Genomic DNA, 25,946 nt, shown 5'->3' with positions numbered 1-25,946 from the left:
GTTTGGGCTAATTTTCTATCCATATATTCTAACAGCCAGTTAGTGGAAATTACTTTCAAAGTGTAAAACCTCAGACAAAACCCAGCGTATCACAGCGTTTCTAAACCCAAAGATAGTCCTGGGCTGCAGACCCTGTGTTCCCCACAGCTTCTGACTGGACTGGATGTGATACACCATGATACACACCCAACTCCCCCTTAAAAATGAGGCTATTTTCCAATCAGCACCTGACAGAGATCACAGGGAACTTATTTGTTATGGAAACAGAGTATCTTAATAATTCCAAACCTGAATAAATATCACACTTCAACAAACAGTTTCATGATTTTTGTCTTTAGGATAGAATGAGAATTTGGGTGTTTCTGACAGCTGGGCTCACTTCAGCATCCTGGCACGCTTTCTGGCTGACAGAGCCAAGGTTTTAACAAATTCATGGCAAACCAGCACCCCGATCCAAATTATTTAACAATCTGAACAGAAGGAATGGGAAGAGCAGGAAGAAACTCTGAATTGCAGAAGAAAATACAGAATTTCAAAGAAATTCAAGAAGTGTGGGATATTTATGTCCAGCCCAACCCCTACCATCATCATCCTCATCATCCTGTAGCACTTGGTGCTCAGAGGACAAAAATCCAAGTGATTTATCAAATGTCTTTCAGCGAGTCACTGGTAGAGGCAACAACAGAAACCCACTGAACCACCCCAGAGTGTTTCCTGTGTTTCCTTTCCCAGCATTGCTCATACTGAGCCAGTTACTCTGCAAGAAGCGAAGTTTCACCTCCTTTATCACCCTTCTGTGGGGGTCAGAAGCACATGACTTCAGCATCACAGAATCACAAGGTCGGAAAAGACCTTTAAGATCATCAAGTCCAACTATTCCTGTCCTAAGCTAAACCATATCCCTAAGTACCTCATCTGTTAAACACACCCAAGGGCGGGGACTCAGCCCCCTCCCTGGGCAGCCTGTTCCACAGCCCCACAACTCTTGCAGGCAAAAACTTTTCCCTCCCATCTGAGCTGACCCTGCCCTGGTGCAGCTTGAGCCCATTTCCCCTTGTCCCATCTCCTGTCCCCTGGCTGAAGAGACCATTGCCCACCTCTCTGCACCCTCCTGGCAGGTCAGTGGAGGTGCTGAGAAGGTCTCCCCTCAGCCTCCTCTTCTCCAGGCTCAACACCCCCAGCTCCCTCAGCCGCTCCTCAGAGGATTTGCCCTCCAGCCCCTTCCCCAGCCTGGTTGCCCTTCTCTGGACACACTCCAGGACCCCAGACCTACTGGCCACACTATTTCTGACACAAGCCAGGATGCCATTGGCCTTCCTGGCCACCCGGGCACACTGCTGGCTCATGGTCAGACGGCATATCGCTGCCTGTATTGCCACAGTGAGTTGTCAGCAGCACTGGGAAACCAAGCAAAACCAGCAACACTAGACTAGTCTGCACAGCCTACAGAAGAGAAGGCTGTGGGGGGACCTCATTGCAGCCTTCCCAGCCCTGAAGGGAGCAGAGAAACAGGAGAGGAATCAACTTTTTAAAAGGGTAGATAATGGCAGGACAAAGGGGATGGAGTGAAGCTGAAGGAAGTAAGGTTTAAATTGGATATAATGGGGAAGTTCTTTCCAGAGAGAGTGGTGAGGGGCTGGAACAGGCTGCCAGAGAGGTGGTGGATACCCCATCCCTGGAGGTGTTCAAGGCCAGGTTGGATGGGGCCCTGGACAACCTTGTGTAGCTCCAGGCCTGGAGGATGGTGTCCCTGCCTGTGGCAGGGGGGTTGGAGCTCTGTGATCCTTGGGGTCCCTTCCAACCCAGACCAGTCTGTGATTCTAAGCAAAAATTAGTGGGAATTGACTTTTTTCTTCTGGAGTGGCTGAAGCCCTGTAAAAACTATATAGGAATATACGTGTAAGTGAATTAAAATGCTAATTGATTTTCTCTCTTATGCACCTCCTTACTGTATACAAGAGTTTCTGTAGAGCTGAAGTGATACTGGTGTTTTTCTTGGTTTTGACATGCTGCTGCACTCCTCTATTCTCTTTCTATTAAGAAGATGAGCCAGAAAATAAATCACTGGAACTTTCATTCAGCTGCACCACCAAACCTGGATCCGTTTTCAATTTAAAGCAATTTGCAAATGTGACTTTAAAGCTGTTTCAACCAATGAAGCTACTTTGCAGAGCTTTTATTTTGAATTCCATTTGGAAGAAATGGGAATTTTCAAAACCAGGTAAGTTTTTAGAGTATAATTGATTATGAGGGATGTATCTTTTTATGGGTACAGCTGCATGCATGCACTCTCCCATGGAATTAGGTATGGAGAATGAAGGATTGGATGAGTTTGAGAAGAATTTCCCATGGGAAAAGCTAAAGCTGCTTAGCCAAGTGAAGTTTCCACTTCTCCACGCAAGTGGTCCTCAGGTGAATGATTAACATCTACTGTAAATACTGCTCACAGAACCGAGAAAAGGAGGAAAACAGTAAAATATATCAATATGCATCGCATTGCTTCAGTGAAGATTCAGAAAACACCGATTTAAAAAGAATAAAAAGTCTAAAGATTGACCCACACATCAGCATTTACACCTGAAATGCAGAACATTCCAATTCAATTGTGCCATCAAGCATCTTCTGAACAACTTCAAAGTCAGTACCGACCCAAGCTCCAGCCCAAAACCTGTAAATATTTACAACAACCATAGCTATGGCAAGGCTGGAAATCAGACTTGTTAGAGATCTGAGTTCCAGACCCTGAAGGGAGCAGAGAAACAGGAGGAGAATCACCTTGTTAAAGGGCAGAGACTGGCAGGACAAGGGGGATGGAGTGAAGCTGAAGGAGGGAAGGGTGAGATGAGATTTTAGGGGGAAGTTCTTTCCAGAGAGAGTGGTGAGGGGCTGGAACAGGCTGCCCAGAGAGGGGGTGGATGCCCCATCCCTGGGGGTGTTCAAGGCCAGGTTGGATGGGGCCCTGGGCAACCTTGTGTAGATCCAGACCTGGAGGTTGGTGGCCCTGCCTGTGGCAGGGGGTTGGAACTCTCTGATCCTTGGGGTCCCTTCCAACCCAGACCAGTCTGGGATTCTATGATTCCAGAAATGAACGGACCCTTTATTGGTCTTAGAAAGGCAATTCCTCTCCACTCTTTTCCTTTTGCCTCCACTTATGTTAGTTTACATATATTAAACCAGTGAGAACACAGAAATAATAATAATAATTTTAAATAATTCTTAAACTTTTTGCTGGGAAAATGATTGTTTTAGGAGCTCTTATCAAATCAAGAAGTGGATTTCTCAATATATCAAGCTCAATAGAGAATGCACACTCAAATCATGGTACTCCTCCTGCCTCCCAGGCTTCCATTCACACAAAGTTTACAGAATCATAGATGAGTTGAGCCTGGAAGGGATATTAGGAACAATTTCTTTACTGAAAGGGTTGTCAGATATTGGCCCAGGCTGCCCAGGGAGGTGGGTGAGTCACCATCCCTGGAGGTGTTTAAAAGAAGAGTAGATGTGGTACCTGGTGACATGGTCTAGTGTTGGACCTAGTAGGGCTTGACAGATGGTTGGACTTGATGATTTTGAAGGTCTTTTCTAAACAAAACCATTCTGTGGTTCTATGTTTTAGCACAGAAGGGTTGCACCAAAAAAAGCTGAACTCAGGGATGCAAATTCCTCCAACAGATCTCTGCCCTGTTAGTAAGTCCTCAAGATTTTGAGCAAAACGACTTTCTGAACAATTCTGCTTTGAGAGAAGGGGAGATGAGTGACTCTGTCACCCACAGAAAATGAGCATTGATCCTGCCTCTCATTTCGCTGCTCCTACACCCAAGGTGAAGTACCTGCTCTGGGCGGCTGCGACCTACCTTGGCAGCTGCATACCAACACACAGGTTGGACATTTCCACCATGAGACTAACCTTGTCAAAGGCTGTGGGGATCATTTGGGACCAGGGTAGCGGCTTTGGAGGACACATCATCCTTTTATTGGGTTTTTATTTTGAAGCTATGACAGACTGACTTACTGCAGGTCAGCACAAGTCATCAGCTTCAGCTTGTTAATGAGAAACTCCCCATTAATCACATTAGCAAGCTGAGGTGCCTTCCATGTATATCAGTACTTATGGAGTAAAGTAGCTATCTCCTCATTTGTCTTTATACTCTGATATTATGTGGATTTTCCATACACCTTCCACAGAAGTTGCCTAGGAAATGCTCACTCTACTTGTTTTGCTGTTTCTCCCTCGTTATGCAATTTCCAATTAGTCTGAGTTATGCAACAGCAATAAACATTAGTCCAGGCACGTTACAAACATTTGTAGTTCATATTAGTACTCAGTACACTGCAAACCCTGTTGTTTGTACAAACTTGTTAGCTAAAATAAACACGCTGCTCCAAGACCCTTGACTGTACTTGCTAAGGGTCAGGCAAGAGGTTTTTAATTCAAGGTACCCAGCAAATCCCACTGAGTTACCCCACTCTATTTACACACAGTAGTACTCAACAAACGTTTGCTCCAAACCACAAATGTTTTGAATTTCATTCCATTGCAGACAAGCCATAAAAGTACTTACAGGATTAGGTCAGGCCTCCCTTGAACGATGTATAATGGTATTTACAAGCAGACATATATAGTTCTACCTAAATGGTTGTACTGGAAGACCAGGGTTAACAGCTTCCTATCTATATGGAACAAACCCCAACCAACCCAGACAGCAGTATAACTTTATTCTGCTCCTCACATGGGAACAGCTACATATGGCCAGCAAGAGTAGGGATGTGATCCTTCTCCTGTACTCAGCACTAGTGAGGCTGCACCTCAAGTACTGTGTTCAGGTTTGGGCCCCTCACTACAGAGAAGGGCTACAAAGCTGGGGAAGGGTTTAGTAGACAAGTCTCATGAGGAGGGGGCTGAGGGAACTGAGATTGTTCAGTCTGGAGAAAAGGAGACTGAGGGGAGACCTCATCGCTCTCCACAACTACCTAAAAGGCAGTTGTAGTGAGGTGGGGGTCAGTCTCTTCTCCCTGGTAGCTAGTGACAGGACAAGGGGAAACAGCCTGAAGTTGCATCAGGGGAAGGTTAGGTTGGATATTAGAAACAATTACTTTTTGGAAAGGGCTGTCAGATATTGACCCAGGCTGCCCAGGGAGGTGGGTGAGTCACCATCCCTGGAGGCGTTTAAAAGAAGAGTACATGTTGTACTTGGTGTTGGACCTAGTAGGGCTGGATAGATGGTTAGACTCAATGATCTTGAAGGTCTTTTCCAACCAAAACCATTCTCTGATTCTGTATTTAAAAGTACAAGTGCTTCATTCAAATATCACTATGTCTAAACTGGCTGGGGTTCGATGCTGTCATTATAGAATCATAGAATCATAGACTGGTCTGGGTTGAAAGGGACCCCAAAGATCACAGAGTTCCAACTCCCCTGCCACAGGCAGGGCCAGCAACCTCCAGGCCTGGATCTATGCCAGAATAAAACATGAAGTAAGAGGGAAGCGGATCACCCAGAGGAAACACCGGTGTTTCTATCCGCATAAAGTTAAGTAAGAAGCTTTTCTGTAGGGCACAGGCAGGATATACCCTGGGAAGGTGAAGTTTCTGCAAGCTGGAGTCCTGACTTCATCAAGGAGGCACCCACCTTGCCCAACCAGTCTTCTCATTCAATTTCTGACATAGGAAGGGAGCCAGAACGTGGTGCAATAGGAGGAGATGTGGTGTGCTTTCATACAAATCACAGGTTTGCATTATGCTGTGGTGCCACACGAGACTACACTACCATTAAAAAAGGATGCACTAGCTCTCACTGCCTTGTTCCCCCCAGAAGATCATTGAATTTTAAATTAAAAACTAAACGAAGCTTTAATCACTGATTTTTCCCTCTCAACAAAACAGACTTGAGTGGACACACAAGCTGTACATCCCGACGGAGTGACCTCCCTGGTGGCTAAGAGAGCCAATGGGATCCTGGGGGGCATCAAGAGGAGTGTGGCCAGCAGGTCGAAGGAGGTGATCCTCCCCCTCTACTCTGCCCTGGTCAGGCCCCACCTGGAGTGTTGTGTCCAGTTCTGGGCTCCCTGGGATAAAAAAACCCAGGGATCTCCTGGAGAGAGTCCAGAGGAGGGACAAGGAGATGATTAAGGGCCTGGAGCATCTCCCCTACGAGGAAAGGCTGAGTGAGTTGGGGCTGTTCAGCCTGGAGAAAAGAAGACTAAAGGGGGACCTTACTAATGTTTATAAGTATTTTAAGTATGGAATGCAGGGGGGAATGGCCAGCCCCTTTTCAGTGGTCTGTGGGGACAGGACAAGGGGCAATGGCTGCAAATTGGAGCACAGGAAGTTCCGCACCAACATGCGGAAGAACTTTTACACAGTGAGGGTGAGGGAGCCCTGGGACAGGCTGCCCAGGGGGGTGTGGAGTCTCCTTCTCTGGAGATATTCCAGCCCCATCTGGACGCCAACCTGTGTGACCTGTGCTAGGGAGCTGCTTTGGCAGGGGGTTTGGACCCGATGAGCTCTGGAGGTCCCTTCCAACCCCTACGATTCTGTGATTCTGTGATTCCCCTGACAGAAGCTCACAGATTTGAAAATAGTTTGAATCAAGTAGCCACTTCCACTCCCAGCAATACCAACTACCTCCAGGAAGGCAGCTGAGTTGCAAAAGCACAGGAATGCTGGGATCCATCACTGGCTCTGAAACCTGGGCACTACCCAAATTTTGTTGTCATTTAGTCTTACCATAGGACAAATATTTTCCTATTTCACAGTGAAATTGCTATTTACAATTACTATTTACCAATTACTAATTAATAGCTAGGGACTGGGCATCGTTACACTGATTTAAACACCATCAGCCACCCACAAAGTTTGCAAAGTCTGTTCTGGGTGGTTCCTTCTTCTCTGAGCTGTTCTTTTGCTGCAGCTGATGGAAGGTTATAAGAAGATGAAAGGAAAACACTCCAAAGTTTTTTAAAAAAATATAAATACTGTTATCTAGTTCTCACATACCTATCGTTGCTGTACATGGAAGAAGGAATAGTTTTGTTTATTTACTGTTCCAGTCTTAATTAAGTAAAGGCTTTAGACCTACAGCTTGCACAAGATGAAGATAAACAACTTCTTTGGAAGTCATGGAAATTAAAACCAGCAAGAATACATTACATCGCTCTTCTCTCTTCCCAGAAGGAAAAGGCCCCGTAAAAAACCAAGTGTTGGTTCATATCCCACAAAAAATCTCGGCTACAAAGTCTTTTAAAGTCATTTAGAAAAGTAGAACCAGAGTCCCAGAATCTCCTGAGTTGGAAGAGACCCATAAGGCCCATCGAGTCCAACTCCTGGCTCCACACAGGCCCAGCCAAGTCAGAGCAGGGCACTGAGTGAGTAAAGTCTTTTATAAAGCACTAAAGCCACCTGAATTCCACCATCCAGCCCATGTCCTTCCCTTAAAGAATTCAAAATTCTGTCTTTCACATAAATGTTCTACTGAACAAGCACATTCAGACATTAAAATTGGGTTCAGTTAGGGTCACAAGGAGGCCTAAACATCTTTTAGGTGAGAAATATTTTATTCCACTGTAATATTTTTCTTGTGGCAGGAACAAAATAAGTCATTGGGTTGGACAGTCTCATTTGGTAAATCATTTTACCTAGGAGGGTGGCAACAGGGAAAGGTTTTGGCTAAACATTCTGGGAATACATTATTCTGTTCCTCATTTAGAAATATTTATGTTTAAATTCTAGGCTTTTTTCAATTAAAAAAAATATTAAAATGAAATGATTCTCTTAGTGAAAAATAATGTTATAAGTAAAATTTTGTGCCACCAGAAGTCTTCGCACAGACATAGAATCACAGAATCCCCGAGTGGTTTGGGTTGGAAGGGACCTCAAAGCCCATCTAGTTCCCATCTCCTTGCCATGGAGGCAGAAGTTACTGTAAGTACAGTAAAAACAAGTATTGGAAGGCCACAAATTTCTCAAAACCCAATATAAGCCCTCCCGTGCACACCAGTTTAAAATTGCAGTCCCGTGCTGTTGAAGTAGGGATGTGTGAGCAAACAATCCATACGCTCAACTTTCACTGCCTCATTGTTTTTTGGGGGGGAAGTTAGCTGCCAAAACCATCTCAATCAAAAAAATTACCCTATCCTACACAGCTCACCTGAAATTTTGATCCCTGAGGCACAAATTTGAATTCAGCTCTGAAAAGGGAGTCTATCAGTAAGTCTGGCCTCACACAGCGATCACCTGCTGTACTGCAAATAAAGACCATATGATGCCAGAGATTTCTGAACAGGGAAGAAAGATGCTGTTTGGGCTCTACCTCTTATTTCCTTTCTCTTCTCTGCAGCTAAAAAATACACCGGTGACACTTGTGTCAGGGTTTAACCCCAGCCAGAATTTGAGCCCCAGGGAGCCGCTCGCTCACCCCTCCTGCCCCAAAGGGATGGGAGTGCAAAAAAACCCCATGTGGGCTCAGATGTGTTTCCAAGAATGGCAAAGGATATTACTACTATTACTACTACTCCTACTCCTATTATTATTATTATTATCTTATTATCATGATCATAACCATTATTTAATAATAATAATAACTACATCACTACAAGCGATGCACAAATGCAGTTGCTCACCACATGTGAAAAGAAAATAAGCCAACCTGATGCTCAGCCTAATTCCAAGCTGCAATCTCACCTCCCGACTCACTTCCCCAGTTATATCATAGACTCACAGACTATCGATACCGAGTTGGAAGGGACCCACAAGGACCATTGAGTCCAACCCCTGGCTCCACACAGGCCCAGCCAAGTCAGAGCAGGGCACTGAGCGCATCGGCCAGACGCTTCTTGCCCTCAGCCCAGCTCGGGGCTGTGACCCCTTCCCTGGGGAGCCTGTGCCAGCGCCCGACCCCCCTCTCAGGACAGAACCTCTTCCTGACACCCAGCCTAAACCTCCCCTGTGCAGCTTCACACTGTTCCCTCGGGTTCCAGCCCTGGTCCCCACAGAGAGAGAGATCGGTGCTGCCCCTTCTCTTCCCTTGGCAGGAAGACACAGACCCCATGAGGTCTCCCCCTCAGTCTCCTCTTCTCCAGGCTGAACAACCCCAGGGACTTCAGCATCTCCTCATACATCTTCACTTCCAGACCCTTCATCATCCTCTGGACACTCTCCAGTAGTATATATACAGAGAGCATTATGTCGGGGGTTGGACTCAATGATCTCTTGAGGTCCCTTCCAACCCCTACAATTCTGTGATTCTGATACGCTACAGAATATCCCTTTGGCCACTCCAGCTCAGCTGTCCTGGCTGTCCTCTCCAGCTTCTTGTGCACCTGGTAGGGCATGAGAAGCTGACAAGTCCTTGACTTAGTGCAGGCACTAAAACTACCCAGCAACAATTAAAACATCAGTGTGTTATCAACACTATTCTCACCCTAAATCCAAACCACAGCACCATGCTGGCAACTAGGAAGAAAATTGAGTGTTTTTCATCTGAAACAGGGACAACTTGGTACCGGGCTGCAGGCGAAGCTCAGCCACCGCCTACAACAGAGCGACTGCATTGAGTCCTGCTGCAACAGGGAACCCTCAGCCCCTGCCAACTCTCCAGGCCAGGCCAGAAATCACCAAACCCAATGTTTTTTCTGCACCAGCTTAGGAACTAGATCATAAATGACATTTTTAAATACAACACTGAGTGTTTCTTTTTCAAAGTGGGAGGATGGGGCGGGGAGTTTCTACACATATTACAGCAGATTCAGTTAATTTATATGCTAAATACGCTGCATGGAGTTAAATCAAACAGACTGTAAGGGTGAAGCAAACAGGAAATGAAACACTGACACAGATAACGTGTCTCAAGAGTGACTGCCAAGGTTAAGAAAACAGAGATGAAGCTATTAATGGAGAAGATCCCACCTGCTTAACTCCAACCCAACTGGCAGGCTGATTTTTCCTCAAGCTGAAGCTTATAAAAACATTAGAGATTCCTGCACAGAGAAAGCAGTTGCTGGGGAAGGGATGGAGAGTAGAGGAGAGCAGTACTGAAGCTTTTTGAAGGGTTAAAGAAGTTGTTCCCAGGTTGTTGGTAATAGGACTGAATGGAAATTGGCCAAGTTCTGCAAGTAGAAAATGAATGTATATAAAATCACAGAATCACAGAATCCTTAAGGGGGGAAAAGACCTCTAAGATCATCAGGTCCAACCATCTGCCCAACACCTCCACATCAAGCAAACCATGTCCTGGAGTGCCATATCTACATGGTTTTTGAACCCCTCCAGGGATGGTGACTCCACCACATCTCTGGGCTACCTGACCACTCTTTCAGTGAAGACATTTCCCCTAATATCCAATCTAAATTTCCCCTGATGCAACTTGAGGCCATTCAGTCTTATCCTTGTTACCTGGGAGAAGAGACCCACCCCGCCCCCCTCACCACCCACGCCTTCCAGGGAACTGCAGAGGGAGATCAGGTCTTTCCTCAGCATCATCTTCTCCAGACCAACCCCCAGTTCCATCAGCCATTCCCATCAGACTTGTGCTCCAGCCCCTTCCCCACTCCGTTGCCCTTCTCTGGACATGCTCCAATCCAGTGTCCTTCTGATAGTGAAGGACCCAACCCTGAACCCAGCACTCAAGGGGCAGCCTCCCCAGCGCCCAGGCCAGGTTCCCCTCGTCGTGCTGGCCACACCACTGCTGACACCAGCCAGGATTCTGTTGGCTTTCTTGGCCACCTGGGTACACTGCTGGCTCACATTCAGCCAGCTGTCAACCAACACCCCATGCCCTTTTCTGCTGGGCAGCTTTCCAGCCCCTGTGCCCTCAGCCTGTAGCGCTGCTGGGGGTTGGTGTGTCCCAAGGGCAGGACCCGGGCACTTGGCTTTGTTAAACCTCACACAATTGCCTCTGCCCATCAATCCAGCTTGTCCAGATCCCTCTCCAGAACCTACCTACCCTTCAACAGACCAACACTCTCACCCAACATGATGCAATCTGCAAATTTACTGAGGGCACACTCAATCTCAGCCAGATCATCCAAATCTATGTATGCATACCTTCATTAACACATCTCTCTGCAGTCCTGGTAATGAAAACTGGTTCTTAATATTATGGGACATAATATATACATTTCATAGTCAAAAAGTTCAGCAAGATTTAAACAAGAGACTGGACTAGAGACACTCCACAGCCCCCAACTCAAATGACTCTGTGAAATGGCATCGCATTCAAACCACAGGTTTAATGACCTGTGATGAATTTTCAGTGTGATCCACGTTTCAAAAGAAAGGGATAAAAAAAGAAGACAAAACAACATCTACAAATCAATTCATATTCTTGTAGTCCAGACCAATCCCTGGTCCCTTTACTAAAGATCTAAAAGAGAGTCTACTCCCTGAAGTCCTGCAGTAATGATTCTTTATATCAACAATATTTAAGTTCGTGATGATTATTTTTTGTCGGATGTTTTCATAACGATGCATCTGTCTGTTTCTATCTATAAAGATATCTAGCCTTCACAGTACACAGGGATCCAGAAGATACAGACAGAGCAAATACAGCCTCCAGTTGACTAAATTCTTCCAGGAATCTTTATGACTGCATTTCATTAGCAACTTCAAACCATCTTTGGGTTCATTCCTGCCCCTTCCTTGTACAAAATACCCTCCTCTGTTGAATGTCCACTAAAGAAAAAGATATCCTTTATTAGTATTGTGAATACCTAGTCTTCTAAAGATTTTCTTTCTCATTGGTTACACCACAACAGGCAAGTTTCTAAAGATAGAAACTGAAGTATTTAAGCAAGACGTGAGCATACCCCCTGCTCTGAAAATTTCTCACAGCAAGTCCCTGAAAAATATTTATCAGAAAGTATTAATCCAAGATTAAAAAATATCAAATACAGGAGTTAAAATTTTTACAATGCTGCAACCAGAATGATTAAATCATAGAATCATAGAATTGTCTTGGCTGGAAGGGATCTTCCAGAGCATCGTATTGATATCCAGCTGATAAAGTACTAAGGCCTGTACAGCTTCGTAATGCCATAACACACCTTCAGGGCTCTGATGATGTTCTTCTTGACATTCTCACCTCTGCAGACGTCCTCCCTAAACTGCTTTTCACCAAAAGACTTGAGAAATTCCAGCTCTGTGGATGTTGGTGGCGTTTTTCCAGGCTCTTCCTCAATCTGTCGAGCCAGAAAGATGAAAGGCTCCTACCGAGAAGGCAATCTGTTTACCGAGCACAGCTCTCCCGAGCATATGTTCCTCAAGCAAAGCCATGGATGGTGGCAGGTGATGTTTCACAAATCCAACTTTTTAGGGGTTTGGCAGCCTTATTCCATTTGATTGGAACTGAGCTTTTCTCACCTTCCCTATGAGCAGAGAATGACACTGCTCTTGCAGCTGAAAGGTTCAAACTTCAAGAAGACGTAATAACAACAGGCTGAAGCGTAGCTACGTCTACTTGAGATGCAGCAAGTAATTAATAGATTAGATCCTGAGATAGTACAGGAGCCCAGCCAGCAAACACAACTGTTATCACAGCACAGTAATAAATATTCATAGCCAAATATAAGAGGAGGGAAAAACAGCCCTCCATTTACAACTGAAAATGGACCTGAGCTTCGGAACTAATCAAACGAAGTAAACAGCACCATAATGAGTCTTAATCAAATCTTATCTGGTACAAATAATCTCATGAGGGTTGTAGACATCCTAATGATGAGACAAAATGCATCCCCCCTGTAATTAAGTGGAGGCCTCAAGACCTTCCTTGGGCACAGACCTGAGCACAAATGGGAAATCTCCTATCATCAGCCCTGGGACTAACTATAGTGCTTGGAGAGACTGGCACTGGGCTAACAAAGTATCAGAGCCTTTAGTCTGCTGGAGACAAAGTAAGATGAGAGGAAGAAAAATTCCAGTCATAGAATCATAGAATGTGTTAGGTGGGAAGGTAACTTTAAAGGGCATCTAGTCTCACCCCTGCTTTGTTCAGCCTGGAGAAGACGAGGCTGAGGGGAGACCTCATGGGGTCTGTGGCTTCCTGCCAAGGGGAGCAAAGGGGCAGCGCCGATCCCTCTCCTCTCATTGGAGACCAGAGATAGAACCTGAGGGAACAGTGTGAAGCTGCACCAGGGGGGGTTTAGGCTGGATGTCAGGAAGAGGTTCTGTCCTGAGAGGGGGAGAGGCTTCCACAGGGAAGGGGTCACAGCCCCGAGCTGGGCTGAGGGCAAGAAGCATCTGGACGATGCGCTCAGTGCCCTGCTGTGCCTTAGCTGGGTCTGTGTGGAGCCAGGGATTGGACTTGATGGGCCTTATGGGTCCCTTCCAGCTCGGGAAATTTTAGGATTCTAGGATTCAAAGCTCTGTCATTACACACCTGTGACTGTTCAGAGACGTTAAGTCCTACACATGCTGCTCCATTGTTGTTGAAGGTTGATACAACCATTGACTTGCAGAAATTGTCTCAAGGTTACGTAACTCACACCTTGTAACCCTCATCCTCTTCCAGAGGCGCTACACTCCAGCTGCTCTGCTCCCTCAGAATAAAAAGGGAGGTTTCCATGGCTGAGACTTAATCATCGTGGCAAGAAACGACAGCACATCAACCAATACTTCTTGCAGTTGCAAGCACAATTGCATCAATACCTTCCCAATAAAGCAATTTTGGTTTCTCCAAAATACCCCAAATCTACATATTATCATCAGGCCGTTTCATACACGGCACCAGAGCACTGTGCTCCTGTTACAGCCATACCCACAGCGTTCACAGATGGTAAGATTTAATGTGACAAGGTGGTACCGAACTAACTAGGGTTAAAGGGTGAATTACTCAGGGCCATTCATGTTGGGTGCAACCATGGATGGTGTCAGGCAACTGTTGAATACCATGCCTTCAGGAACAGCCAGAAATGTAAATCCTATAAATGCTTTGCATGCTTTGGGGCACTTCTTCTTCCTGCTTTACTTTATAAATTGTATACATGAAACTGACTCTCAGAAAAAAAGAAACAAAGCCTGTGCCATCTTTCTTCTTCCACTTTCCAAGTCCTCTTTTTCTGGGGAAGGTAGAGATGCTGAAAAATATTCTCTTTCCTAAGCAAGGTCATAGAATCAGAGAACCCCAGCCTGGTTTGGGTGGGAAAGGACCTCAAAGTCCACCTAGTTCCACCCCATAAAATGGGCAAGCCCAGGGTGCTCAAAGCCCCATCCAGCCTGGCCTTGAACCCTGCCAGGGATCCAGGGGCAGCCTCAGCTTCTCTGGGCACCCTGTGCCAGGACCTCTTCATTTCCCCGGGAAGGATTTCTGTCTCCCAGCTCCTCTTCAGCTGCCCTTCTTCAGTTTAAAACCATCACTCCTCATCCTATGAAGGCAGTCAATTCCAAGAATTGATGGTTGACTCCTGCCAACTCTCCAGACACCCTTCTTTCCCCATGTGCTATCCTGAGAAGAATCCTAGAGCCTCCTGAATTGGAAGGGACTCCTAAAGATCATCAAGTCCAACTTCTGGCTCCACACAGGGCCAGCCAAGTCAAAGCAGAAGGACCTCTGGTTTAGCACTGAGCTAAACCAAGTGTTTCCTTTGCTTCCCCTACCAGCTTCAGGTCCTCAACTCACAGGTAGTGCAGCAGGACAAGGAACAGGCAGTTCCATGGTTCCTCTACAGCCTGAATATGTAACTGTAATGCTTTGCCCAAACACCGTTCCCCTACGCAACCATCAGTAATTCCAACTTAACCGGTTGCACATAAACATGCAGGAATGCAGCAAATGTTTGTTTTCCACATACTGAAAAGAATTACAACTGCATTACAAAGGAAAGCATTTTTACTCAAAGCTTACACAGTCTTTGGATTGTACGTGCACAAAAATCTCTTGTCCAAGAAAAGGAAGAAAAATGAAAATCACCAACTCAAGTGCTTGGCACTTCCACCGTTTTCTGTTGGCACCAGAATACGTGTCAAATATTAGGAAGGTAGAGGACATTTTAACTACAACACACCAGCGAGCACTGGAAAACCATGGATATAACATTATTTGTCAATATTAAATCCTTCCTACCAACCACACATCTCCTGGAGATAAATACTCATGTTCTCTCCTCCTCTGGAGTACTCTATGGTGTTATAAGGGTGCAGATATGATGCTGCATTTGCTCTTCATTAGATCTGAGGACTGCAGACTACTGAGGCAGCAATGTGCCCTCGTGGCCGAGAAGATCAACAGCATCCTGGGGTGTATAAGAATGGGTGTGGTTAGTAGGGCGAGAGAAGTTCTCCTCCCCTTCTACTCTGCCCTGGTGGGACCACATCTGGAATATCGCGCTCAGTTCTGGGCCCCTTAGTTCAAGGACAGGGAAAAATTTGGAAGAGCCCAGTGCAGGGACACCAAGGTAAGGGAGTAGAACATCTTCCTGATGAGGAGAGGCTGAGGGAGTTGGGCCTCTTTAGCCTGGAGAAGAGGAGACTGAGGGGTGACCTCATCAATGCCTATCAATATGTAAAGGGTGAGAGTCAGGAGGCCGGAGCCAGGCTCTTCTCAGGGATGGCAGCGACAGGACAAGGGGCAGCGGGTACAGCTGGAGCAGAGGAAGTTCCATGGGAATGTCAGGAAGAACTTTGTCACTGTGAGGGTGGCAGAGCCCTGGGACAGGCTGCCCAGAGAGGTTGTGGAGTCTCATCTGGAGACATGCAAACCCCATGATCCTGGATGCATTCTTGTATGACCTTTAGGATCTAATGATCCTGCTATGGCAGGGGGTTGGACTGAATGATCTTTTGAGGTCTCTACCAACCGCCATAATTCCGTGATTCTGTGAATTTTATCTGCTTTTATGTATTGTCTTCCTGGCCACGTGCTTCTTGCCCAGTATGTTTCTCAATGCAGCTACTGGCTTCTAGAAAAGATCTCTGCCTTCTACAGCACACTACAGGGTTTATTTCTGATCTCACATCACTTTTTACTATAAACCTTCCGCTTCTTGGCACTTTTCTCAGTTCTATTCTGTGGCTGTGGCCAAGGAAACCTGTGATTTTTGTCTCAATGCTCATTTAACTAATTCTCTCAGAAAAGTCAGCCTTCTGCTGGGCAGACATCCCAGTGTGCACTTAAATTTCTTCTCTACTGCATCCGCATAGAGAAAGAATGGAGAGTGAGCCCTGACTGTGCACTCTCCATACCATTCCTGCAGCAAAATTTCTACCATGGAGATCCATGACCACTGCAGCATGCACCTTCCAATTATCCAGAATTCAATTAATAAAAAATAACTCCTGTCAATTTTTCTCCCCTCCCCTTGCCAAGGAAACATGTTATCTCTTTGCACAGTTTCCACTGATTTATTGGGTTCTAATTATACATTCTTGCAAACACATCCAGACTGATTTAATTTGTACCTTTTATACTATTTTTGTGTGAGAACCTTCTCATCTGCCACTCCTTATCCTGATTTTTCTCTCTGCTGCTGTTTTATCTTTCATTCTCCTGATCTCTGTCCTTGCACATTTAATTATTAACTATATCTACATCGAAGTACTGGGGAATCTTGCACCTGGGAAGGAATAACCACTTGAATCAGTACAGGCTGGGGGCGAGCTGTTGCAGAGGAGCTCTGTGGAAAAGGACCTGGGGGTCCTGGCAGGTGACAGGTTGGCTATGAGCCAGCAGTGTGCCCTGGTGGCTAAGAGAGCCAATGGGATCCTGGGGTCATCCAGACGAGCGTGGCCAGAAAGTCAAAGGAGGTGATCCTCCCCCTCTGCTCTGCCCTGGTCAGGCCCCACCTGGAGTGTTGTGTCCAGTTCTGGGCTCCCTGGTATAAAAAAGACAGGGATACCTGGAGAGAGTCCAGAGGAGGGACACAGGGATGATGAAAGGCCTGGAGCATCTCCCCTACGAGGAAAGGCTGAGTGAGCTGGGGCTGTTCAGCCTGGAGAAAAGAAGCCTGAGATGGGATCTGATCAATGGTTATCAATATCTGAAGGGTGGGACACAGGGGGACATGGCCAGCCTCTTCTCAGTGTCTGTGGGGACAGGACAAGGGGTGATGGCCTCAAGTTGGAGCACAGGGAGTTCCACACCAATCTGGGGAAGAGCTTCTTCCCGGTGAGGGTGAGGGAGCCCTGGGACAGGCTGCCCAGGGGGGTGTGGAGTCTCCTTCTCTGGAGATATTCCAGCCCCGTCTGGACCCCAACCTGTGTGACCTGTCCTAGGGAACTGCTTTGGCAGGGGGGTTGGACCCGATGATCTCTGGAGGTCCCTTCCAACCCCTACAGTTCTGTGAGTCTGTGATTCTGTGAGTATGGTTGGTTTGAAGTAAGTTTACTCCAAATAAAATGTTACTGCATTTTAAAAAATGTTGAGGGAGGGTGTTCTGTGTCTGTTTTAAAGAGCAGCTACCATTTATCACAGCAGTAAGAGGAATATTTTTGTTCTGTATTTTCTAACCTCTTAAACTGTAAATCACATTCCTAATTACATCAGGTACTCTGACTATCTAGCAGTATGAGAAGCACTTAACAGCAATAATTACGTTTGTTCTAGTTTTAATTAAGCAATCCACTCAACCTAAACCGAAGAGATTAGTTCCTCTTCCTTGCAATAGGTCTTTTAGAATCACTGGCCATTAAAACAGTTCACTTTTACCAACCCAACACTGGAAGTCAAGTAGGAAGCAAGTTTATCTTTTCAGGAGTCTTTCTTAGCCCAGAACAAGCCTCAAATCTCTGTAACGGTACCTCTGAGTAGAAGTAGAAAGAGATAGAAAGATTATTTCAAATGTTTTCCCAAGATAGAAAGATTATTTCAAATGTTTTCCCATTAACATTACAAATTAATACATGTATCAAAGAACACTAGAACAGAGGCCTTATCAGCGTGTGGCAGTTCCTTCTAGAAGCCAAAAAGCGTGAAGGTAGAGATATGATCATCACTTTCTGGTATTAATTCTTTCAAGAAGAAGGAAACTATTAAACTTGAGATTGTTTTTCCTCTCTTTAGGACAAAGACTCTAAATAAGGAGATTCTTGACCTTTGCACAGTAGTGAGGAACACAGCCAGCTTAATCACTCTTCATCAGAAGGTTTTTTAATATTACTCTTCTAATCTGGAGCCTTTCATTAACTTGATTCAGCAATTTGAGAAGTATGAAATCAAGGAGATAGGAGGGGGAAAGACATCTTAAAATTCCCTGATTTTTCATTCTAAAAGCATACACTTCTACAAAGAAAATGAAATAGCTGTAACACAAAACCCTTCTGTGCTAAGAAGCTCAACATGCCAAAATAATGTCCTCTTTACCTCGGCCTTGCGAATACTTTCTCTGGCTTCATCTATTTTCTGCTCCAGTTCTGCTCGGGTTTGCTCAGACATCACATGCCCATGGCATTCTAGCTCTTCAAGTGTCTGTTGGAATAAAGAAAATGCTAGCAAGACATTTACATGCTAAATATTTCTGACAAGTCAAGGAAATCATTGGTGGATTAGATGCTGGGTTGACCAACAATAGCCCATTCCAGGAAAAAAATGTTTCATGACAAAGGCAAAACACTGTTTAAAAACCTGGCATTGCACATGGAAGCTCCACATCTTCATGAAAACATGCTGCATGGTGTAAAACAACTCATCAATATGTTGATATTTACTTCCTTAAAATCAAAATGTTGCTCTACATTTATGTCAGGCTGAAAAAAAGCATCTTAAACATTGAGTGAGAAGCTGCAAATGACAGTCCTGATGTAGGGGAAGCCAAGAGAGGTTTGCTGCACTTGCAGGAACATTGTGTCCAGAGGAGAATTTGCTGTATCACAGAAGACATGTTGGAGGGTTGGTTTGTTTAGTGCATGTAGAGGATGACTGCACTGGCCCAAATTAAATATAGCAAAAGCACATGAGATCACAAATCTTCAGAGCACTGGGACAGGCTGCCCAGGGGGGTGTGGAGTCTCCTCTGGAGATATTCCAGCCCCATCTGGACGCCGACCTGTGCGACCTGTCCTAGGGACCCTGCTTTGGCAGGGGAGTTGGACCCGATGGGCTCTGGAGGTCCCTTCCAACCCCTACGGTTCTGTGACTCTGTGATCTGCACATCTGTGACTGTGGAGTGACTGTATTTTGTGTTATTTAGTCTTTGGAGAACAAGAACCACAAACCAGAATGCTCCCTCCTTCCTCTGAGGAGAGTTTTTCCTATTATGTTTTGATTACAGACTCAGTTACCTTCCACCTGGTGCTACAGCTTCTCGTTTTTGCTGTAGGGTAAACCAGGTTCAGCAGAAGATGCGTAAGATGGTCAACATCTACTTTGTCTCACTTCATACATTCCCCTGGGTAGTTTGAGGAATGGCTCAAGTCTCTGAAGTGGAACTAGAAGCCAGGTTCTCCACTTCCTGGGCTGAAGCTTTCTGAATGTTATATCATATAGACACATCTTCTGTATTGTACTACAGACACATCTTTCCTATAGGAAAGTGGGAGAGGGACTGGTCACAAGGGAGTGCAGGGACAGGACAAGGGGTGATGGCTTCAAGCTAAAAAAGGGCAGGGTTAGTTTAGACGTTGAGAAGAAATTCTTTACTCTGAGGGGGATGAGGCCCTGGCACAGGGTGCCCAGAGAGGCTGTGGAGCCCCATCCCTGGAGGTGTTCAAGGTCAGGTTGGTTGGGGCTTTGGTTACCCTGGTCTAGTGAAGGTGTCCCTGCCCATGGCAGGGGGTTGGACCTAACTGATCTTTGAGGTCCCTTCCAACCCAAAGTGTTCCCTGATTTTTTCAATGAATTTAATGTAGTCTATGTAAGTTAGGCTTGACCTGAGTGCATGAAATAGATCGTTGTAAGCAGAAGCTAGCACAAGAAGTTAGCTTGCATCCCAATGCTCTCCCCCAAGAGCATGAGAGCTTTGCCATAGACATCTAAGGAACTTGGTGACCCATGGGTGCATTTCTACTGGCTGTCAATGCATATTCTCAGTCTCAGGTGCATTCCAGAATATAGATACCTGAAGCCCCAGTTGGGATGGTCAAACACAGCCCAACAGGTTGGTTGTTGAGCCACATACATAGAAATAAATCTCACAGAATCATAGAATCACCCAGGTCGGAAGAGACCTTTAAGATCATCGAGTCCAACCACAGCCTGCCCTGCCTGGTCCACCTCTAGACCATGTCCTCAACCACAACATCTACATGCCTTTTAAACTCCTCCAGGGATGGTGACTCCACCACCTCCCTGGGCAGCCTCTTCCCATGCCTGACAACCCTTTCAGTACAGAAATTCTTCCTGATATCTGACCTAAATCTCCCCTGGTGCAATATGAAACTATTTCCTCTTGTCATATTGCTTGTCACCTGAGAGAAGAGACCAACCCCAACATCTCTGAAACGGCCTTGCAGGTAGTTGTAGAGAGCGATAAGGTCTCCCCTCAGCCTCCTATTTTTTTTTTTTTAATCAAGGCTAAAAGGCCCCAGCTCCCTCAGCCACTCCTCACAGGACTTGTACTCTAAACCTTCACCAGCTTTGTTGTCCTTCTCTGGACGTGCTCCAACATCTCAACATCCTCTAGTGAGGGCACAAAACTGGACACACTACTCATGGTATGGCCTCACCAGTGCTGAGCATAGGGTAAGGATCGCTTCCCTACTCCTGCTGGTCACACTATTCCTGATACAGGCCAGGATGCTGTTGGCCTTCTGGCCCATGTCCAGTCAGCTGTCCACTAACACTCCCAGGTCCTTCTCCCCGCAGGGAGCTCTCCACCCACTCGGCCCTAAGCCTGTAGGGCTGCCTGGGGTTATTGTGGCCAAAGTGCAGGACCCAGCACTTGGCCTTATTAAGCCTCATTCTGTTGGCCTCTGCCCATCAATCCAGCCTGTCCAGGTCCCTCTGCAGAGCCTTCCTGCCTTCCAGCAGATTGACACTCCCACAGAATTTGGTGTCATCTGCAAACGTACTAAAATTTATCAAAACACACTTAATTATATGTCTTCCCATTGTGTGCAATACTCATGGATCTTGAGTCTTGAAAAGACTTTTGATATCCAAAATACTACATTTTTTCCCAGGAGCAATATATACCTGATACAGTAGAGAGAACCCCTGGAACAGAAGATGCTATATAGAACACATGTTAAGCTATCTGCAGCAAAGTAGTAGCTGTAACTTCAGATTTGTAAGGGAATAACAAAACCTAATGATGAACCAAAACATTTGAGCAGCTGCTAACCTGGCACTTTGAGTGTACTGTATCAAGAATGTCTAAGATTAAATCGGCAGGCTGCCCAGAGAGGTAACAGGACAAAAATAACTCCTCAGTGCTTGCAGCAAGCTCCTCTTTCATGCAACAAATAAAATCTTGTAAAGGAACGTGTTTGTAACCCACCCGCTGACTGTGGACGATGGTTTTGTGCTCGCGGGCTACCCGGGTAGCCCATTTCCGAGCCTCTTTGTTGAGGCTGTGCTCTTCTGTCGTTCCAGTTTCTGATTCCAGTTGTCGACTCTGGAACGGAAAACAAGACAAAGAGTCATGACACAGAATCACAGAATCATTAAGGTTGGAAAAGATCTCCAAGAACGTCTAGCCCAACCATCCCCCTACCACCTATATTACTCACTACCCATGTCCCTCAGTACCTCAGTACCTTGAGCACCCCAAGGGACGGTGACTCCACCACCTCCCTGGGTAGCCCATTCCAATGCCCAACCGCTCTTTTGGAGAAGAAATTCCTCCTCATTTCTAACCTGAACCTCCCCTGGCCCAACTTGCAGCCATTCCCTCTTGTCCTAACGTTACTTATTTGTGAGAAGAAGCTGACCCCCAGCTCACCACAACCTCCTTTCAGGTAGATGTAGAGAGCAATAAGGTCTCCCCTGAACCTCCTCTTCTCCAGACTGAATGGTCCCAGTTCCCTTATCTGCTCCTCGCAAGACTTTCACCAGCTTTGTCACCCTTCTCTGGACACACTCCAGAGCCTTGATGTCCTTCTGGTAGTGAGAGGCCCAAAACTGAACCCAGTATTCAAGGTGTGGCCTCACCAGAGCTGAGTACAGGGGGATGATCACCTCCTTGGTCCTGCTGACTACACTATTCCTGACAAGCCAGGATGCTGTTGGCCTTCTTGGCCACCCAGGCACACTGCTGGCTCATGTTCAGGCGAGTGTCAACCAACATCCCCAGGTCCTTTTCTTCTGCACAGCTTCCCAGCCACTCTGCCCCAAGCCTGTAGCACTGCTGGGGGTTGTTATGACCAAAGTGCAGGACTCAAATTGAACTTCATCCCATTGGCCTCTTCCCACAGATCCAACCTGTCCAGGTCGCTCTGGAGGGCCTTCCTATCCTCCTGGTAGAACCACACTTCCCCCAACTTGGTCTCATCTTAGTCAACACAAACCCAGGGCTACAATGATATTGAGTTATAAGGTACCTTTCTATTACGTTTATTAGCCTACAGTATCATTTCATACAAAACAAGAAAGGTTCAACACAAAGAACTGTCTTCCTCATGAACTTTGTGATGATACCATGCTGTGGAAAGCCAACTACAAAAGCAAATGAAAATTCACAAGAATTCACAACTGAACTGTCTCAGGAAAATCAGCGTGACACTGAATACCAAACACAGTTCTGCTGTGATGAAAGACATTCACCACGAATAATACCAAAACACTCATTCATCCATACACCATATGAAAGGGGTGAAGAATGGCTATCCAAATAAATAATCTAATCTCTCAAGTAGGCATGCATTATAGGAAGCAAAGATGAAAGGTTAATTCTGATGCAATAGGCCATTGCGGTTCATTCGTTGTAATTTCTGATCAAATCAGAATGCCATGAGATATTTTTTAAGAGCACAGCAATTTCTGTCCAAAAATATAATAATATTTTGTCTTCAAAACAGTAAATCAAATTTCAAATCACATTTTGGATATTGTTTCATCTTATGTCTGTTTTTATTGTGTCAATTACAACCCTCTCCCTCAAAATTTCTCCCCATCAAGAAATATTAACTAAAGCAAGATAAAGTAGTTCTCTACTGTCTACAGATTGAACAGAACCCATGTGAAGCTCGACATGACCTGACAATGTGTGCTCACAGCCCTGCAGGCCAACCTCATCCTGGGCTGCACCAAAAGGACCCCACCTGGAGTGCTGGGTCCAGTTCTGGGGTCCTCAAAATAAGAAGGACATGGAAGTGTTGGAACGGGTCCAGAGGAGGCCATGGACATGATTAGAGGGCTGAAGCACCTCTCCTGTCAAGACAGGCTGAAGAGTTGCACTTGTTCAGCCTGGAGAAGAGAAGGCTCCAGGGAGATCTTACAGTGGCCTTCTAGTACCTCCAGGTGCCTACAGGAAAGCTGGGGAGGGACTTTTTAGAAGGGCCTGGAGTGATAGGACGAGGGGGAACGGGTTTAAAATGGAAGGGGGAGATTTAGGTTGGGTATTGGGAAGAAATTCTTTGCTGTGAGGGTGGTGAGACACTGGCACAGGTTGCCCATGGAGGTGGTGGCTGCCCCCTCCTTGGAGGTGTTCAAGGCTGGCTGGATGGGGCCTTGAGCAGCCTGGTCTGATGAGAGGTGTCCCTGCCCATGGCAGGGGGTTGGAACTTGATGATCTTGAAGGTCACTTCCATCCCTGACCATTCTATGATTCTACTAAACTCTGAAGACAGGTTTTCCAGCATTTAATTACTGAAATTATCCTCAACCTTTGTTTCATTTGGATGTTAGGAAGAAATTCTTCACTCTGAGGGTGGTGAGATCCTAGCCCAGGTTGCCCAGAGAGGTGATGGAGGCCCCATTCCTGGAGACATTCAAGGTCAGGCTTGCTGGGGCTCCAAGTGATCTGATCTAGTGAAGATGTCCCTGCTCACCGCAGGGGGTTGGACTAGATGGTCTCTAAACGTCCCTTCCAACCTAACCCATTCTATGATTCAATGATTATATGATTCTATTTACACATCCAATCCCTAAGGAAACATCTGAGGTAATGTCTTTTCCTGGCTTATTGGAGGAAGGTGTTTTTGTACAAGCTCTTCTTCCACAACTTAACAACTGCAAACCTGAGCAGAGTCATTTGCCATCCCCTCTTTGCTATGAAACATAATGAATTTTCAATGTTCCCATTGGTCTTGCTCCTACTCAACATCTCATTTTCATTAAGAAAGAATAGAGACTTCTTCTCATTCGCTTTAACCTTCCAAATTATCCTAAGTGTGTTTTTAGTTCTTAATCTATTTATCAAAAGCACTTTACTAGAAAAATGAATGCAAACTTTGTGGTTACTCCCAAGGGCATACTAAAAAAGAATTACTATTGGATCAGGGTGGTTCTATTAGTTATTCATAAAACTGGATCATATCCAAGCAGACCTCACCCTTGCTTAAGGGTCTAAAAATAAAGAACGTGAAAACGGGGTAAGAAAGAGTTGGGGAGAAACCTTGAGCTGTGTGGATATAAAAAAATGTAGGCAACAGCAAGAGACAAGATCTAGAGGCAAAATTTGGCCTCCTGAAGAAGCTGAAAAACAGGGACTCCTGACTGGCAGGGAAGATTGTATGCTTCAGGAGGACTTCAAGGTTGAGTTTAGATGTCTGTGTCTTCAGGTAGACACGCTAGAGAAATAAAAAATCCCACTGCCATTTATATATGTATGAAGAAAGGAGCTAGACCAGAGATTTATCTGCTACAGATAGGTGTAGGGAAGAAGGTGAGGGAACTAAAGTCTCCAGTCCTAACCCAATTTACTAAATTAAGCTCTTGCTTCAGTATTTTCAAGAAGTGGGACTTGGTGGTGACAAGATGTCCAATGAGTCAATTTAACCTCTTCCAAAAGTGAGGGAAACCAAAACCACTTACCATGGCCAGGGAATGAAGAAAGAGCCAAAAAACCTGAGCTAAACATAGCTGGACATTGGGTTGTTCTCTCAGGGTTTGGATTACAGTGAAAGCAGTGTTTAGCACTAAAAATTCAATCAGTAAATGGATACTAAGTATGGGATGACTCCAGCTGGAGAGCTTAGAGCTTAGCAGTGATGTTTCTTAAATTAACAAATGCTTTTAGTCTGGAGAGATGTGTTTTCTCCATTTTTTGTCTGAAATGTTGTTGCAGGTGCAGAATAGTTGCCTTATGAGAGGGACAAAGACATGTTTCTTTTATTTATGTAGTTATATCCAGATGGGGATGGCAAGCACAGTTTTAAGAGTAAAAATAAGTTGGCTTTTGAGCTTAAAACTCCTTGGTTGAAGACTAAACCAAAGTTCAACAAAGGAAAAAAGTAGTAAACATCAGTTGCATGCAAATTACCAACACAAACCACATCTAAACCCCAATTGCCACGTCTTTTCAAGGGGTAAAAAGGAAAAGTTACCATGCCAGTGTTGAAAGCTAAGCTCAACCTTAATGCTTATCACTTCTAGGGAGAAGGAAGGAATATGCATGATATTTTTCACACTTCTTGTAGCTAAACACAGCAGTTTAGAATAAAATTGTGTCAAGCATGATGGTCCTTTCAGTCTACTACTGTAGAACTAATTTAATTATAGTTTAGCCAAGAGTGAGCTAAGCTTGACTTGTATTGCAGTAAACTTTCAGTGTTACAAACAGGAGTAACCTCTAGTTATTTTTAATTTGGACCAGTGCAACCAGCATGTACATACACTACACAAAAAACCCCTCCAACGTGTCTTCAGTGATACAGCAAAATCTCCTCTGGACATGACGTTCCTGCAAGTGCAGCAAACCTCTCTTGGCTTCCCCTACAGCAGGACTGTTGTTAGGAGCTTCTCACTCCATGTTTAAGTTACAAAGGGTTTTTTGTAAACAGGTTAAGGTACCTGATACAGTAAGTAACCAAAGGGGGGGAAAAAACCCTCCATGACCTTTTGAAGCAACTTTGACACAGAGAAATTGATTTCATATATACTGTCATGGTAACAAGAATACCACATATGTTATAAGTGGCCACT

The 25,946-nt window shown here is 45.3% G+C and overlaps 1 protein-coding gene across 1 annotated transcript in view; it reads right to left on the bottom strand.

Moving 5' to 3' along the window:
- FCHSD2 (FCH and double SH3 domains 2) overlaps nucleotides 1-25,946 on the bottom strand; it is a gene marked incomplete at its 3' end in the record, with an annotated part of 184,739 nt that overhangs the window by 14,659 nt on the left and 144,134 nt on the right. The window contains exons 11-12 of the mRNA XM_084266759.1: nucleotides 21,361-21,477; nucleotides 18,288-18,392 (exon numbers count right to left, since the gene is read on the bottom strand). Coding sequence (XP_084122885.1) covers nucleotides 18,288-18,392; nucleotides 21,361-21,477 — 222 coding nt within the window. The remainder of the gene's footprint in view (nucleotides 1-18,287; nucleotides 18,393-21,360; nucleotides 21,478-25,946) is intronic.

This window comes from Gallinula chloropus, assembly GCF_964237585.1.
Source record: "Gallinula chloropus genome assembly, chromosome: 1".
Taxonomy (NCBI): Eukaryota; Metazoa; Chordata; class Aves; order Gruiformes; family Rallidae; genus Gallinula; species Gallinula chloropus.
The sequence above is the reverse complement of the archived record's forward strand: the minus strand, read 5'-3'. Positions and strand labels throughout refer to the sequence as shown.